This window comes from Coturnix japonica, chromosome 11 (genome assembly GCF_001577835.2).
Source record: "Coturnix japonica isolate 7356 chromosome 11, Coturnix japonica 2.1, whole genome shotgun sequence".
NCBI lineage: Eukaryota > Metazoa > Chordata > Aves > Galliformes > Phasianidae > Coturnix > Coturnix japonica.
Window position 1 is genome coordinate 1,247,695 of NC_029526.1, and position 15,393 is coordinate 1,263,087.

Here is a 15,393-nt window from a genome sequence, read left to right on the forward strand (position 1 = left end):
ATCCCCATCCCTATCTGGGCTCATCTCCAGGCTGAGCCCTTTTCTCCATCCCATCAACCCATCGTCACCTCCCACCTCCCTTCTCCATGGCATCCACAGGACCTTGCTATTAGGGGTGACGGAGCACACGTGCCTTCCTCCCAGCCCCGGTGACACACTGCCTCCTCCGCCCCAGCACTGGGACAGTGGGTCACAGCACAGTGACCCATTTCCCTTCCTCCACCTCCGTGCGCCCGCCGTGCTGAGCGTGCCACCACCCGGCTTTGCTCAAGAGGTGAGGAGACACGGGATGTATGGGGACAAGTCCCTGCATAGTGCCATGCACGTGGCCGCCGTGCCCCCTCGTGGTAGCACGACACGGGGACAGCAGGTGGCACAGAGCTTGGGGACAAGGAGAGAAGCTGGAGGTGCCACCGGCTGCACCCTATGGAGAAGGGGATGTGACCCGGAGCACCCCACATGGTGTACCTGCGTCCCCACCACCCCCTCCAGCAGGGTGGTGTTTTTGGCACAATCTGTGCATGCCACAGCCAAGCCAAGCACTTCAGGCGCCTCTCAAGGGCAGCACATGCCGGGGAGGCATGGAAATATACCCAAGGCTGCAGAGCCAAAAAAACATCTGGAATGAAAACACAGAGGGCAAAGGAGGCCTTCAGTGAGGACACAGCCCCTGGGGGGTGGCATTGCATCCTGGTATGGAGACATCAGGCTGTCCCTGAGCCATGAGACACAGGGATGGAGGTGGGGCAGAGGGATGCGGGAGTGCTGTGCTACCCTGGTATCCTGCACCACGGGGACACTGTGCTGCCCAGGGATGCTGTGGGGAGCATCACCCCATGCCCCAGGAATGGGGACAAGGGACACTGCCAGCAGCACACATCACATCACTTTATTGTCACAGCAGCCAGACCCAGCTCCCACTGGGGGTCTGTGTCCAGCCCCTCTCCTCCCAGTACTGCTCTGACTTCCACCACAGCATGTGCTCCTCCATCCTCCATCCTTCATCCTTCATCCTGACCCCACAGAGCAGCTCTGGGGCATTGCTCCCATTGTGCTCTGGAGCTGGAGGTGAGACCAAAGGTGCAGAGCGTCCCCGTGTCCTTCCCCATGGGATGCAGGTGGTCACTTCACACCTCCATGCCTGGTGCCTTTCCCAAGCCCAGCGCCTGCACCAGCTCATCGCTCAGCCCGCTCTTCAGCGTCCGTCGCACTGTGGGGACAGGAGAGTGTCTGCTGGGTCACTGTGTACTGGGTTATGTGGCCCTGGTGTGCGATTATGGTGGCATGGGTGGGTACCAGAGTTGGGGGTCTGGAGGGGTCAGGGAAAGGAGGCAGCTTCAGGACAGGGACACAGAGATGGGACTGGGAGACAAAAGGGAAAGAGTACCTGAGCAGAGATCTGGAGATGGGAAATAGCAGTGGGGCCGAGAATAGGGACAATGATGGGACATAAGACAAAGTAAAGAGATGGGACAGGGGAATAAAGAGATGGAACAGGTGTGGAAACAAGAACACAGAATAGAACCAGAGACACTGAGATGGTGTAAGAGCATCTGAACAGGGGCACAGGGATGAGCTAAGACAGAACATGGGGAGAGGGCACAGTGTCCAGGACACAGGGGCACAGGGTGGCTCTGGACACTCACAGGACTTCCTATTGCCGCGGGACCTCCTGCGCTCGCGGCTGGGGCAGGGACGGGGGTTGGCACTGTGCGTCACTGACTTCACCAGGCGGTCCATGATCTCATCCGAGGCATCATCGGGTGAGCTGGGGACATCCTCCTGGGCTGGGGAGCCCTGGCTGGGGGTGGCGAGCCCCATCCCTGCATGGGAACATGAGGATGCTGGCATCAACTGGGCGCTCGTGGGGCCAACCCACTCTGTCACCCCATCCCTGATGTGCTCCTACCGCGGCCACCCCGACTGCGGCGGGCAGGGACATCTGTGGGCGAGCTCAGGACGCTCTTCATGCTCTCATGGCCCTCCTCTGCCTGCTCCTGCTGCACAGGGCTGGCTGACACCACAGCGGGTGGCGATGCCTCGGCGATCCCAGAGAACTTCTCAGTCTGCAGCAGGACCAGAGGCAAGCAATGGGGATAGAGCTCAGAATCATTATGGTTGGAAAAGACCCCTCAGATCCCCAAGCCCAACCCCAGCCCACCCCCACCATGCCCACTGCCCACATCCCTCAGTGCCACATCCCCACAGCTCTGGGACACCTCCAGGGATGGTGACTCCCCCACCTCCCTGGGCAGCTGTGCCACTGCATCACCGCTCTGTTAGAGAAGGAATTGTTCCTAATATCCCACCTGAACACCCCCTGGCACAATGTGAGGCCATTCCCTCATTCTACCAGCACAGGGCACAGTGGTGGGATCAGCCCCATACCTCTGTGATGAGCCGTCCACGCGTCTTGTTGCGCTCGCGGTGTGCTGCACGCTTCTTCTGCTGCTGCAGGACGCGCTCCCGGCACGTGCGGTACTCCAGGGCGAACTCCCGCAGCAGCTTGCAGATGGGCATCACCTTCACGTCCCGTGCAGCACTTGCCGGGTACCCCAGGTAGAGCAGGAAGGAGTGGAACCTGCAAGGACACCCATCAGGGCACGGCCATCCCACCACAGGATGGCTTTGGGGCTGGTGATGCACGGGGGTTAGGACCCACCTGTTAAGGACACGCCGGTGCACCACCTTCAAGACGACGATGCGCTGGGTACTGTCCTTGAGGAAGTCGGTCAGCTTGCTCTTCAGCACTGGCTTGGCCTCGTGCTTGGCAATCACCTTCAGGTTGTCCCAGGAGGCCCGGCAGCGCCGCTCCAGCTGCACCAGGCTGTTGGCCAACTCATCAAAGTCAACCTAGGGTGGGGATATATTGTCCATTGGTGCTGGTGCTGGTGGCGAGGTGAAGGTGAAGGTGTAGGGCCTGGTCTCACCTTGGCAGATCGTGTGATGGATGCGATCTCTGAGTAGAGGTCCGTGGTTTCTGGGAACTTCTCCACCACCATCTGGCAGAGGTGGTGGAGCAGGGACTGCCGGTGCACCGTGTCCTTCACCTCCGACACCTTCTCCAGATAGCCCAGCTCAAAGCCTCTGCTCTGAAACCCCAATGCTCAGTGGGGCCTCTCCAATTTGCCACCCTCCCGTTGACCAAGAGCACCAGCACCAGCACCCACACCACCTCCTGAGCTTCTCATGGTCTTGGGCATGCAGGTGCCATGGTTGTTCTTGTTCATGCAGCACCCAAGCTGCATCCCCCAGCACCCCGTTCCTCACCTGGGAGCCATTCAGGAAGTTGCCCATGGCCAACAGTGTGGCCAGGATGCACTTGAAGGTGTGATTTCTGGCCAGCTGCTCCATGCCCACTTTCAGATCAAACAGCGGCTCTGCAATTTCCTGGATGGGGACAGGGGCAGGTGAGATCCCTTGTAAGTCACTTCCCTTGGGGGATCCTCAGCCAGGAACATTTGTCCTCAACCATGGGCACAAGCACCCCTTGCTTGCCTTGGGGCCCTGCAGCCCCACATTTGGATGTGGCCACTTCCCACCAGGATCATCCCAAGGACTCCGCTGAGGGGAAGGTGGGGTACATGGCCCCATACCTGTTCCAGGCTCTCGTAGTCCAGCTTGAAGGCCCAGAGCTGGAGCCTGGCCGTCAGGTCACTGATGGAGGACAATGAGAGTAGGAACTGTTCAGCAGAGCCCAGGGGGACATCGGGGTTCGCCAGCTGTGCCTCCTGGATCTTCTGCTTCTCCTCCTCAGTTGGGACCATAGTCAAGATTTTCTAAGGCAGGCAGAAGGATACATCAGATACCAGCAATGTCACCTCTCCTCCAGGATGGTGGGAGATAGGACATGTCACCCTAGGGCCACCTACAGTGTGCCACATTGGCAGCATGGGCACCATAGCACAGAGACCTCGTGACCAGGGGAAATGACCCACACAGGGACCCTGGTGGGCCCAGATTCTCCAGTTCTCACCTCAATCCCTTCCTTATTGACTGCAAACTCATCAAAGTTGAGCACAGCTGTCTTGATGATGTGCACAGGTGGCAGCACCGTCAGGCCAATATTGATGGCGTTGCTCCTCTTGGGATCCAGCACCACCACCACTTTCTTCCCATCAGTAACTTTCTGCAAAGAGGACAGGGAGCAGGCTGGCAGCCAGGCAGAGGGCTCACCTTTGCGAAACACCATGGGATGTGGGGGTGAATCACACCTATGTGTTGATCACCATCACTGCCCACCCCGTCCTCCCCGCTGAGTCTACAAGGCTCTATCTACCCATTATCAACACAGCATGGGGTGAAAGTGCCTTGAGACCACAACAGCCCCCAAGAGCTCTGGCCTGCTGGTACCTTGGAAGCTGGCATCTCTTTTGCACGGGACTCGAAGAGATGCTCCAGCTTTGCAGTGTTGACCTCAACGTTTTGCAGGGATGCCCACAGTGTTGCCTGCCCAAACCTGCCTGACCCCACAGTGCCATCCAGCTGCTTCAGCTCCTTCCAGAAGAGCTTCACTGTCCTCTTCTTCTTGGCTTGGGAAGGGCCGTCCGTGGCTGAGGGGCCTGAGAACCCTGGGGGAGGTGGGCAGCCAGGGACCATGGGTGGTGGAGGTGGAGGTGGTGGGCAACCAGGGACAACTGGGGGAGGAGGTGGAGGAGGTGGGCAACCAGGGACCATTGGAGGAGGAGGTGGAGGCGGTGGGCAACCGGCCATAGGAAGTGGAGGGGGAGCCATGAGAACTCCAGCGCTCGCTGCCTCGATGCTGGCAGGAAGGAAGGAGCCATTGGTGATGGGCCCTGAGTCCAAAACGTCAAAGTCCTCCTCCTCCCCCAGGTCGGTGAAGTCCAGGTCCTTGATTTTCAGTTGCACAGGACCAGCCTCCAGGCGCTCCCACGATAACTCTGTGTCGTTCTTGACGGGCATCATGACAGTGCTCTCCAGCTTCTGCGTGTGGCTCTCGGCATCGATGCTGGATGCAGCGCGTGCCAGCTTGGCATGGGCACTTGCCACCAGCCCGTCTGGAGCCCTGCCGTGGGTCCGGGCACTCTCTTGTTCCTGACTACCAGGTCCCTTGGCATGGCTGGACCCTGCGTCCGTCTCCACCTCTCCTTGGCGTGATGACAATGATGGCTCCTCAGAAAAGATGTTCTGCCTCCCTGCCTCTGAGGAGCCCTTGGCATAGAGCATGTCCAGCATGAACCTGGTATCAGAGATGGTGCTGCAGGAGTTGGAGACATCCTGCCGGCCTGCGTGGGACCCTGTGGAGAGAGAGAGCCCACCTGTAGAAGGTGCTGCTGGGCTGCATGCAGGGCTTGGAGCCCATTCCTTGTGGGAAGATGCTTGGGTGAGGGATGGCCAGAGAAGGTTGCCGAGAGAAGTTGTGGACACCCCATCCCTGGAAGCGTTCAAGGACAGGCTGGATGGGGTCCTGGGCAGCCTGACCTGGTGGGGGACACCCAGCCCACTGGAGGGGTTGGAACAGCATGATCTTTGAAGGTCCCCTCCAACCTAAGTTATTCTATGGCACCAGTACCACTACGGCACTCAGTTCCATGGGGTGGGCTGGGGCCAGAGGGGCTCCTAAAGCCCACATGGGGGTCCTGGTAGGGACATGTTCCTAACCCAGCCCTGCACGTACTCATGTGAGGTGGTTCTGTGCCGGAATCAGGGTTGCTGCTGTCCCCATCCCAAGCAATGGGATGCTCCAGTGGTGGAACATCGCTGAGGATGTCGATCCGTCCCTTGGCCATGGCGGACATCTTCTCCTTCTGGGCAGCAGCCAGGTTCTCCAAGAAGCGAGCTCTGCGAGATAGGGACAGATATTGGCTGGGAGCACGGTGAAGATGGTGATGGACAAACCACACCATACAGCACCACACAACAAGCCCTGCTTGGGGCCAATCTTGCAACAAAATCTTTGGCACGAGCCACACTGCAGCAGGATCCACCCATGGCCCCAGCCACCTCCAAGCACTTCAGAGAGATGGGTAAGGCCACCATGGCTTGAGAACAGCAAGACGAGGTTGCAATGGCCCAGCAGGAGGCAGGGAAAGCATGGGGACAGAACTGCTGAGGCCAGCATGGACCTCTGGAGATCACCTGTTGTCACTCTGTTCCAGAAAAGCCACCCTGAGGTGTGCCCAGCACCATGTCCAGGCAGCTTCTGAGTATCTCCAAGGATGGAGACTCCACCACCTCCCTCCACCACTTGGTCCCAAGCTGATATCCACCACAACAAGCCGCAAGACCAAGCTCCCAGGAGGGCACCGAGTGTTGGAGCTGGCACTCGTGGGACCCTCCTGCTCCTCCTGCCCTGCATGGCTGGGAGCATCCAGCCTGAGGAAGCGCATGCCTGGAGACACACGCATGCCTCTACTTACTCAAACCTCTTCAGAATAGGTTTGTCCCCATGCAAGGAGGGGGCATCCTCCCGCCTGAGGGAAAACAGGGGTTAGCCCCCCGCTAATGGAGAATTCTTGCCCCCACCCCCCAGTCCCATGACATGGCTTGGGGGCCCAGAGCAAGAACTGCTCTTGCATGGTGCTGGTGACGTTGGGAGCACAGTCTCTGTCACCAGTACCACCCGACCTGCCATCAGGATGCTGCAGACTAGAGATGGCATGTGAGCCCCATAAGGGGTTGGAGAGTGCTGTCACCCCAAGTGGGACAGCTGTGGTATGGGGGTCCTGGCCACCCAGACAGGGTGCAAGCAGAGGAGATGAAGGGCTGGGGACAGCAAGCAGGTGTCACGCAGAGCCCGGGCACTTACCAGACAGCAGCAGGTTGGTGCAGCCTGCAAAAGGAAAAGATAGAAAGAGTGGGCAGAGGAGAGAATCAGCGCGGGCAGAGAGGAGGAGTGAGGGGGAAGAGATGGAGCTGGAGCAGTGGTGTGTGCAGCCCAGCTGGGCTAAGGATGCTGTGAAGGCCCTGCACTTGAATCATCTCACACTGCCCTCTCCTGTACTGTGAATCTCGCCAGCCCCAGCGCGCCCTAGGGACAGAGGGGACGCGGTGGTTGGGACCCCCAGGGCACCATCCCTTACTTGTAGACACTCCTCTCCCCCACGCTGGGGGGCTCCTTCTCAGCTGGGGGGCTGGGCAGGCTGAGCCGCAGGCTGGACGCGCTGCTGAAGACGCTCTTGGGGCAGGGTCTGGAGAAAGAGGAGATGCAGACAGAGCACAGTGCCATGGGGGACTTTCCAGTGTCGCACTGCAGCATTCCCACTTCCCACACTTACTCCACAGGGATGCTCAGATCAGGATGCTCAATAGGAGGCTCCTTCAGGGTGCTGGGGGTCTCATTTGGAGACTCGGGGCTCCCTGGGCTCTGCAGAGGCTCAGGCTCAGCACATCCCCCTTGTGCCCTCCACCCACGCCGCCCCTCATCTGTCTTCCTGCGCTCCTTGCGCCCGCCTGCTGGCGGCTCCTCCACGCCATCCTCCAGCCGCAGTGCGCTCTGCAGTGAGATGGGAGTGTGCTGTGAGCCCCAGGGGGACACGCCACACTGCTGTCACCCTGGGCACCCCACTCACTTCATAGAGGACAAACTGCTGCTTAAGGTCGAGGTCGGTGCCTTTGCTGCTTAAATACTGCTGCACGACCCTCTCCATGCCCTGCTGCTCCAGACAGTCCGTCACGTCGTAGAAGGAGTCTTGGTCTGGGAGGGCGGCCAGCGTCTGGGTGGTGGCAAAGGGACAGGGCTGGCATCGGGCACATGGGGACATGGTGGCCCTGTGGCACAGCCCTGGTGCTCACCTTGTTGATCAACGTCATGGCGAACACCAGCAGCTCTGTGTCAGCCCCATTTCGCTGCTCAAGGATGGCCATCAGGTTGGACCATGGGCATGCACCTGGGACAAGCAACGCATGTAGGTGGCACCATGGCACTGAGAGTCTGGGATATGGAGCACTTCATCCTGAGCATCTCAACCCCTCCTCATCCCTGCTGGAGGGCTCTCATGGTGGGTTCCCATTGGCTACAGTTGGCACATGCCAAGCTGTGGGCATGGACAACCCACATCTTCTGCATCCAACCATCCCCAAGATGAGATCCATGGTTAAGGGCTGGGGCTGCACTCACCTCTTGCCTGATCCACAGCGTTGACAGCACGGATGAGGAGCAGGGCATTGGGCTCTGTGTACTCCACAAAGACCAGCAGCAGCTTCAGGGCCATCTTCACCACCAAGCGAAACTGGGACAAGGGACAGTAGCTGTGGCAGGGCACTGCTGGTACAGGGGGCTTCACCCACCCTCCAGGGCTTGGCTTCACTGATGGCTACTGTGGGCTCAGGGTCCTACAGCTGGGATCCTGATGGCCAGTGGGTTCTGGCACCCAGTGTGGAGCCCTCTCTTATATTCCACCTCTGTGCCCATGTCACATAAATGGGCCATGGGGATTCTTTGTGATACTGAAGAGCAGCACCCAATGAGCCCAAGGCTCTGAGCCTATCCTGAAGGCAAGGCATGGGGTGAACCCCCAAGGGATAACACAAAGGGATAGTCACAGCCAGGGGTGATGGCAGCTTACCGGGCTTCCTGACAGCGTGTACAGCCACTGGACAGTCTCGTTGTGGTTGATGACACCCTGCATCCCATCCATGAAGAGCATGATCTGGCTCAGGGCTGCAAGGCAGGGGTATGGGGTGGTGGCATCAGGCGCGCTCCATCAGCGGTGCCACCGAGGGGGAGGACACGCCAAGTACCCACCACGGAGGATGTAGTTCTGGTAGTTCTGGTCCGCCTCTGCCCCCACATTGATCAGGCACGTCAGCCCATCCAGGTTCACAAACTCTGGCACCAGGTCCTTGTCCTCCTGTGAGCAAAGCCCAGCAATGTCCCCAAGCAGGTGCTGGGGATGTGGGCATCTCCAGGGTGGGAACACGGACCCGGGGCCACTTACCTGGAAGAGCTGTTTGAGGGAGAAGAGGGAGCGCCGCAGCTCCGGGCCCTGTGAGTTGTACAGCTTCTCTGCAAGCAAAGGCATGGGAATGGGCTGCTGGGCACAGTGGCACATGGGGACACAGCGCAGCGATGGGATGTGGGACACACGCGGCGGGAGCAGCAGCAGCTCCACCACCACCATTTCTTTCAGCGCAGACACTTTCCTATTTTCTTTTTCTTTCTATTTTTGCTGCCCGGCAATGACACAAATATCCCCTCTGGTTTCCTGCGCTGAACCGAAACAGGAACCTGGGCAGGAGGCACAGCCCCGGGGCTGAGCTACCCACAGGAACCCCATCTGCACAACCCTGCGGGCACTGCTCCGCCACCCCCTTGGTCCCCATCCCAGGGCTGGCAGCCTTCAAAGGAGGCACGCAGCTCGCCAAACCCATTTGTCTATTTTTTACTGTTTTCCTATGTATTTCGGCCAGGCCAACCAGTGCTCTGCCAAACCTTCCTGGAGCCGCCGGGATGGAGCATTCCAGAGCCTGGGAACCGCGCGTGGGGAGCGCGACCCTGACCCCATAGCCGGCCCTTTCCTTCCCAGCACTGCTGGCTTTTCACCCCACTCCGGATGGAAAGCCTCAATGCGTCCGAGCACTCGTCCCCACGTGAGCCATTTGTTTGCATTTGCCAGGGCTATATTTAGAGCTCGCTTGGATGACCCCAAATCCCCGCAGCGTGCGATGGATTCCCAGTCCCAGGGGCGAGGAGACCCCCCAGCTCACCAATGATGGCGTGAACACGGACAGAGAGCTGCGTGCGCAGGATCAGCGTTGGCCGACGGCCCTTCCTAGGGCAAAGGGATATGGGTTGAGTGCTGGCACGAGGGCACCAACCCCATACGCCCAGTGCCCCCCGTGTGCCTCACCTGACCTCCTCGTAGAAGGCCTCCAGGTCATCCTTCTGCTCCAGCAGGGACAGCTCCAGGTCCAGGTAGTGGCCGGATGGGGACACCTGCAGCGTGCAGTCCTCCAGCTGGGGACACACAGCCGGGTGAGATGGGGACCACCTGCCTACCCCAGGTCCCCTACAGTGGGCTGCAGCAGTGACCCTCCTGTCTGCTGGAGGAGGCAGCTCCACTGACCCACCACCATGCAACCATGTCCCCAGACTGCTCCCACTGGATCACAGTTGCCACCACGTCCCCTTTAGGGCCTCCACCCCTGCACAGGGACCAGCACTGAGCTGCTGGAGAAATGGGGAACCCCACACCAGGGGAAACACACAGCAAGGCCGGCCCCATGCCTTGGTGACCCCAAGCCTTGGTGGCCCCATGCCTTGGTGTTCCTATGCCTTGGTTGTCCCATTTCTTGGTAGTCCCATGCTTTGGTGGCCACATGCTTTGGTGGCACCATGTCTTGTTGGTCCTATGCCTTGGTGGTCCCATGCCTTGGTAGCTCCATTCCTTGGTGCTCCCGTGCTTTGTTTGCCACATGCTTTGGTGGCCCCATGCCTTGGTGGCCCCAGGCCATCAACTGTCCCTTGGTGGTACCCAGGCTGGTGGCAGTGGCTGTCCCCCTCAGGGCAGGATCCTTGATCATGATGAGCCCTATGCGGGCGTCCCAGTGTGTGGGCTGCACTGACTCAGCCCCATGACTCAGCCCCAGCTCCACACCCAGCCACATGGCAGGAGGGGAAGGGCCAAAGGCAGCCCTGGTGCTACAGCATCCACCCCAGATCCTACAGCATCCACTTCCATCCTACAGCATCCACGTGTGCCTTCTTACATCTCTCCCTGCAGCAGGAATTAACCCCTTTTATTAACCACTCCAAGAAATCCAAACACGGTGCATGATGCATCCATGGAAGAGGCATGGGGCTCATCACCAAAACTCCACTTTCAGCCCCAAATCACTCCAGGTGCCAGGATGTAAGTGCCCACCATTACACAAGTCTGGAAAAGCCCCAAGGCAGCCCCATGCAGCACCACCACAGATCCCCCAGTGCTCGGTGTCCCAAGCAAGACTTTGCAAGCATGATACCATCACCAGACCCAGAGGGCAAAAAGAAATGAGCCCAAACCATGCCGTATGCATGGAGTGACGCCTCGCCGTCTGACTCAGCCTGTAGATAAACAGCACTTTGGCAGGGCACTGCTGCAGGACTGGACTCCATCACAGTGCTGTCAGCATCTCGTCTCACTTCTTGCTGCCCCCAGCTATGGCCACAAGCACCAAACACTGCTGAGGGCTGGGGGAAGGTTTGTACTCCTGCCCATGTGTCCTTCCAGGATGCACCAAAACGCAGCTCCTGTGCAGCTCCAGAGGGAAGAAATTGCCTCTGCTGTGAGCGAGGGTTAACAGCTGGCTGCTGTCAGGGATGGTGACATATCCCAGCTGGTGCTTGCCATGTGAGCCTGGCTATGCTCCCTACAAGGATGCTCCAGTGCATGGGATATATTTACCTACCCCAGACAATGTCATCTCCTGGGGAAAGGGATAAGGGACGCAGAGGGGGTACACTGCCATGCTGGGCATGATTGAGTTGTGCTGGTGGGGACAGCGCTGTTGGGCCATAGGGCAGTGGTTGCATCCCTCCTCTCAGCTTTGATTCATTTGCCTCCAGCATGGGAAAGTGTTATACAGTGGTGTGGGGTCACAGCAAACCCAGGGAGGGGAATGAGAGGAGAGCATCCATCCCACGCTCACACCTCCCATAGCAATGCAGTGCCCTCTGGCTACTGGCTTGGAGACTTTTTGGGACCTATCCTGAGGGGACAAAGAGCACACACAGGAGCATGGCTTCAGCCATGGGAGGACACAGCATCATGAGCTTCAGTGCTCAGAGAGGATACGTGTAGCAAATGATGGCTCCTGGATGCACCCAGAGCAGGACTGCCCTCTCCAAACCACTTAATGGAGGGGGCTGTGATGGATATGCCTCTATGGGACAGCAATGGAGATACCACTGACGCACCCACAAGCACATCTGGAGGTCTCCACAGCCAAGACAGACAGACACATCCAAACTAACCCCACCATCCAAGCAATAACAAGCTGAGTGCCTTATCTCAGCACAGCCCTGCACAGTATCCTTCTTATCTGCCACTGCCGGAAGCACTTCCCCCATCTCCAACACTTTCTGGTTTTGGCAACCACATTTTCCCAGCCCTGCTGAGCTGTGGGACTCTCTGGGTGCCTCTTTGCTTTGGTGACAGTGTGTGACATGGGGATGGTCTTCATCTCCCTAGGATGGAGGTGATGCAGACCCAGCAACTAAACCCAAGAAACCCAACAAAGAGAAACTGTTGGAGAAGCCCAAAAGAGCTTTAAAACTCAAATGCAGGCTGCTCCTGGGGCAGAGCCAGAGCAACGCCCCGACTGCAAACCAGAGAGTGCAGTGCCATGGGGCTCCCTGCACGGCTTATGGGGAGGGGATGGAGGATTTACTGAAACTCATTTATCTCTGTTATGTTCTGCAGCTGAGGCTCCATCTGGAAGCCACAAAGGTCAGGATGAATTTGATGCAGTGTGAAGTAGGGCTCGTAGCTCATAGCACCCATAACTCAGCATTGCTCTGCACCCTCTTCTCGCACTCTGAGGCACAAGGACTGGGCAATGGGAACCGCTTTGGGACACTGGGCTGATAGAGGTGTTTATTACCGGGTGCTGCCCCGTACCCTTTCCTGCTGATGGATGGCAGCAGATGGATGGGATAGTGCCCACTGTGGGGATAAAAAGGAAATGAAGGCAGGAGGGCTCTGGAGGGTATACAGCACACTTGCAGCCCTATGGCTCCATCCAGTCCTATGGCTCAGTGACCCCAACCCCATTAAAATCAAGGTCTCTGGGCAAGTGGGAGCCCCAGATCCATCACCAACGCAGGTTTTGCTGTTCCGCAGGTTTCCAGAGGGGGGGGCTCCCACAGTTTGGTTTCATTTGGAAAATCCCTACATTGATAGTGCTGGTGTGGGTTGCAGCTCAAGGGCATGCAAAGGGACAGCGGTGGCACGGAGATGGCCTTGCTATCACCCTCTGCAATTCAGGTGGGCAGCCCATTTGCAATGGGATTTCCTCTGCAGCAGTCACACACTGGTGTGGAAATCACTCACAAGGGTTGAAAGCAAACCTGCACCCGCAGGGAGCATCACTCAGTGGGGCCCTGCATGACTTGCTGGAAGCTCAGAAGAGATAGCATCGCCCCGGAGCAGAACAATGCGGCCGGGAAGGCAGTTCAGGCACAAACGCCTCCCGGAAAGCATGAAAAAGCCATCAGCTGCAAGGAGAGGAAATGAGGGGCCGTGCGGCTGTGCATGTGTTGGGTAGGGAGGGTAAATGCTGTGCGGTTCCAGTCTGGGGTTGTGGGGCACCCAGAGTGGGAGGATGCTGCTGAGCAAAGCGGGACGAGCCCAGCATCATCCAGGGCTGAGGTTTATAGGGGAAAAATTTAATAATGACTGTTCATTTCCCAATTATAGCACGGTGAGTAATGGGGCTGTGAGCGGCACCTGGCAGCGTGGGCAATGCGTGGGGAGGAGGGGGTTGGCTCCAGCCCCACAACGTCCCTGTCCCTATGGTGGCACCCCGGAACGATCCCGTTACAGCTCCGGGGTAGGGAGGACGCATGCCTGAAATTTGAGTTAGCTCCATTCGTCATGTCTGGGGCTGCGTGTTCCCAAACAAACTGCCTTTAGTCACCAGTCAAAAATCCCATGACGGGGACACCACCAGAGGCTGCTGCTCTGCTCCGTGAAACAGTGAAAGTAAGGATGAACAGAGCGTGGCTGGATCAAAAGGGGAAGGTCTCACAGCAGCCCTCTGCCCATCACCCCGCTCCCAGCTTTGCGCATTGGTGCCATGGAGATGTTGTCCCACACCAAGGGGAGAAAACCCACCCACCCCCTACAGGAAGGGACTGTAAAGGGCGCCCTGATGGCAACACACCGACAGGGGTCACACCAACAGGGGTCTCCCAAGCAGGAGGGATGGTGGGGAGAGGAGGCTGCAGCCTGGGTTGGGACACCGGCACTGCTCCGAACCCCCGGTGCTGCGCCTCCTTCCTCCCCACTTCCCGGAGGAAGCTGCTCAGTGCGTGACTTTTACGGGGCTTTCCCTGCAGCCCATGAAACCGCTGAGTGGGACAAGGGGCAGGCAGCCCTGCGGCCCCGTGCACGGCCGGGCTGCTGGATCCCACGGTCGGGGCCGTGCTGGGGGCGCACCTTGATCCGTGTCGCTGTGCCGTGGGATGCGGACACGGAGCCCCGAGCCGCTGCCGTCGGATGGGAACCGGCCCTAAAAAGCGGAGCCACTTCCTCCGCGACGCCGGGCGGGATGGCACCAGGCGGAACGACGGCAGACACCGCTTCCGTGGGCACCGCGGCTCTCGGGGACGCGCGGTGGCACTGCCCACGCTCCGCTCGTCGCAGTGTCCCCATGGCAGCGCTTGGCTACAGCCACACGGCCACGTCCTTCCCATGCGGGGCCTTCCGAGCCCCCCACCGCTGCCCTATATCCCCTTCCGACCCAAGCAGCAACCGGGCACCGCGAAGCCCCCTGGGACCCCAGCCCCACAGCCACACGTGGGATGCTCAGCACGCCCCTCCCCACCTCCCGTCCCCCCTATTTACCGGCAGCGGCGCTCCGAGCAGCCGGTGCACCGCGGGCAGCTGCGCTCCCAGGGCCAGCGCTTCCTCCACGGCGTAAACAGGCGCACGTCGGGGCTCCGGGAAACTGCCACAGCCGAAAGGATCGGAGTCTTCCAGGTACTGCACCCGGCATGGGACCGCAGCCTCCGCCATGGCGGCACCGCCACCGCGCCCGGCGCTCCAAAGGGGGTGGCACGGGGACAACCTCCAGCACCGCCCCGGCACTGCGCCGGCACCGCCCCGCGCTCGGGCGCCCTCCGCGGGTGTTAGAGGGGCTTTGCTCGGGTGGATCCAAAGGATAACGGGGGGCGGGGGAGGGGATGGGGGGCTGCGGGGGGCGAGGGGGCGTAGGGATGCTCCGGGGGCACAGAGGGGCTTCAGGTGCACCAGGGATTCTGTGGGTGCCCCGCATGCGTGGGGTGTGAGGAGATGGTCCCTCGGGGGTGACTGCAGGGATGGAGGGACAGCAGGTGATGAAGGAAAAGTAGATGATGGAGGAACAGCAGGTGATGGTGGGATACTAGATGATGGAGGAACAGCAGGAGGATAGAAGGGACAATAGGTGATGGAGGAACAGCAGGGGGATAGAGGGTATAGCAGATGATGAAGGAGCAGCAGGGGGATAGAGGATGTAGCAGGTGATGGAGGTAGCAAGGGATGGAGAGGACGGCAGGTGATGGAGGTGATCAGAGTGGTGAAGGGGAGACCAAGGCAGGTGCCAGGAGAGCACTGAGGGGCAGGAGGCTTTGGGGTATGTCCAGTGGACCAGAACTGGGGTGAGGTGGCATAGAGGTGCTGCTTGGGGTGAGAGGATCAGTGCTGGGGACCGGGAGGTGACAACGGGGTGATGCTGGGGACCAGGACA

General features: G+C 59.4%; 1 protein-coding gene across 1 annotated transcript; it reads right to left on the reverse strand.

The window, feature by feature from the left end:
• Positions 1 to 864: 864 nt before the first annotated feature.
• On the reverse strand, positions 865 to 14,732 carry FHOD1 (formin homology 2 domain containing 1). Its single transcript, XM_032447007.1, has 22 exons — positions 14,511 to 14,732; positions 9,813 to 9,919; positions 9,670 to 9,734; positions 8,901 to 8,968; positions 8,708 to 8,813; positions 8,529 to 8,623; positions 8,081 to 8,192; positions 7,756 to 7,850; positions 7,533 to 7,676; positions 7,239 to 7,456; positions 7,044 to 7,151; positions 5,639 to 5,802; positions 4,354 to 5,258; positions 3,977 to 4,129; positions 3,597 to 3,779; positions 3,271 to 3,390; positions 2,931 to 3,092; positions 2,663 to 2,853; positions 2,389 to 2,581; positions 1,910 to 2,066; positions 1,647 to 1,823; positions 865 to 1,210 (listed from the first exon to the last, which is right to left on the reverse strand). Exons 1-22 carry the CDS (start codon positions 14,679 to 14,681, stop codon positions 1,128 to 1,130), a joined length of 3,777 nt encoding a protein of 1,258 aa, XP_032302898.1. The 5' UTR covers positions 14,682 to 14,732; the 3' UTR covers positions 865 to 1,127.
• Positions 14,733 to 15,393: the final 661 nt, after the last annotated feature.

Excerpts from the sequence above, each read along its gene's own strand:
- FHOD1 (XM_032447007.1), bottom strand. The coding sequence starts at position 14,681 with ATGGCGGAGGCTGCGGTCCCATGCCGGGTGCAGTACCTGGAAGACTCC. Across the intron at positions 9,735-9,812 it reads GCCTTCTACGAGGAGGTCAG|GAAGGGCCGTCGGCCAACGC; the intron begins GTGAGGCACACG and ends CCTTTGCCCTAG. Across the intron at positions 3,391-3,596 it reads ACTACGAGAGCCTGGAACAG|GAAATTGCAGAGCCGCTGTT; the intron begins GTATGGGGCCAT and ends GTCCCCATCCAG.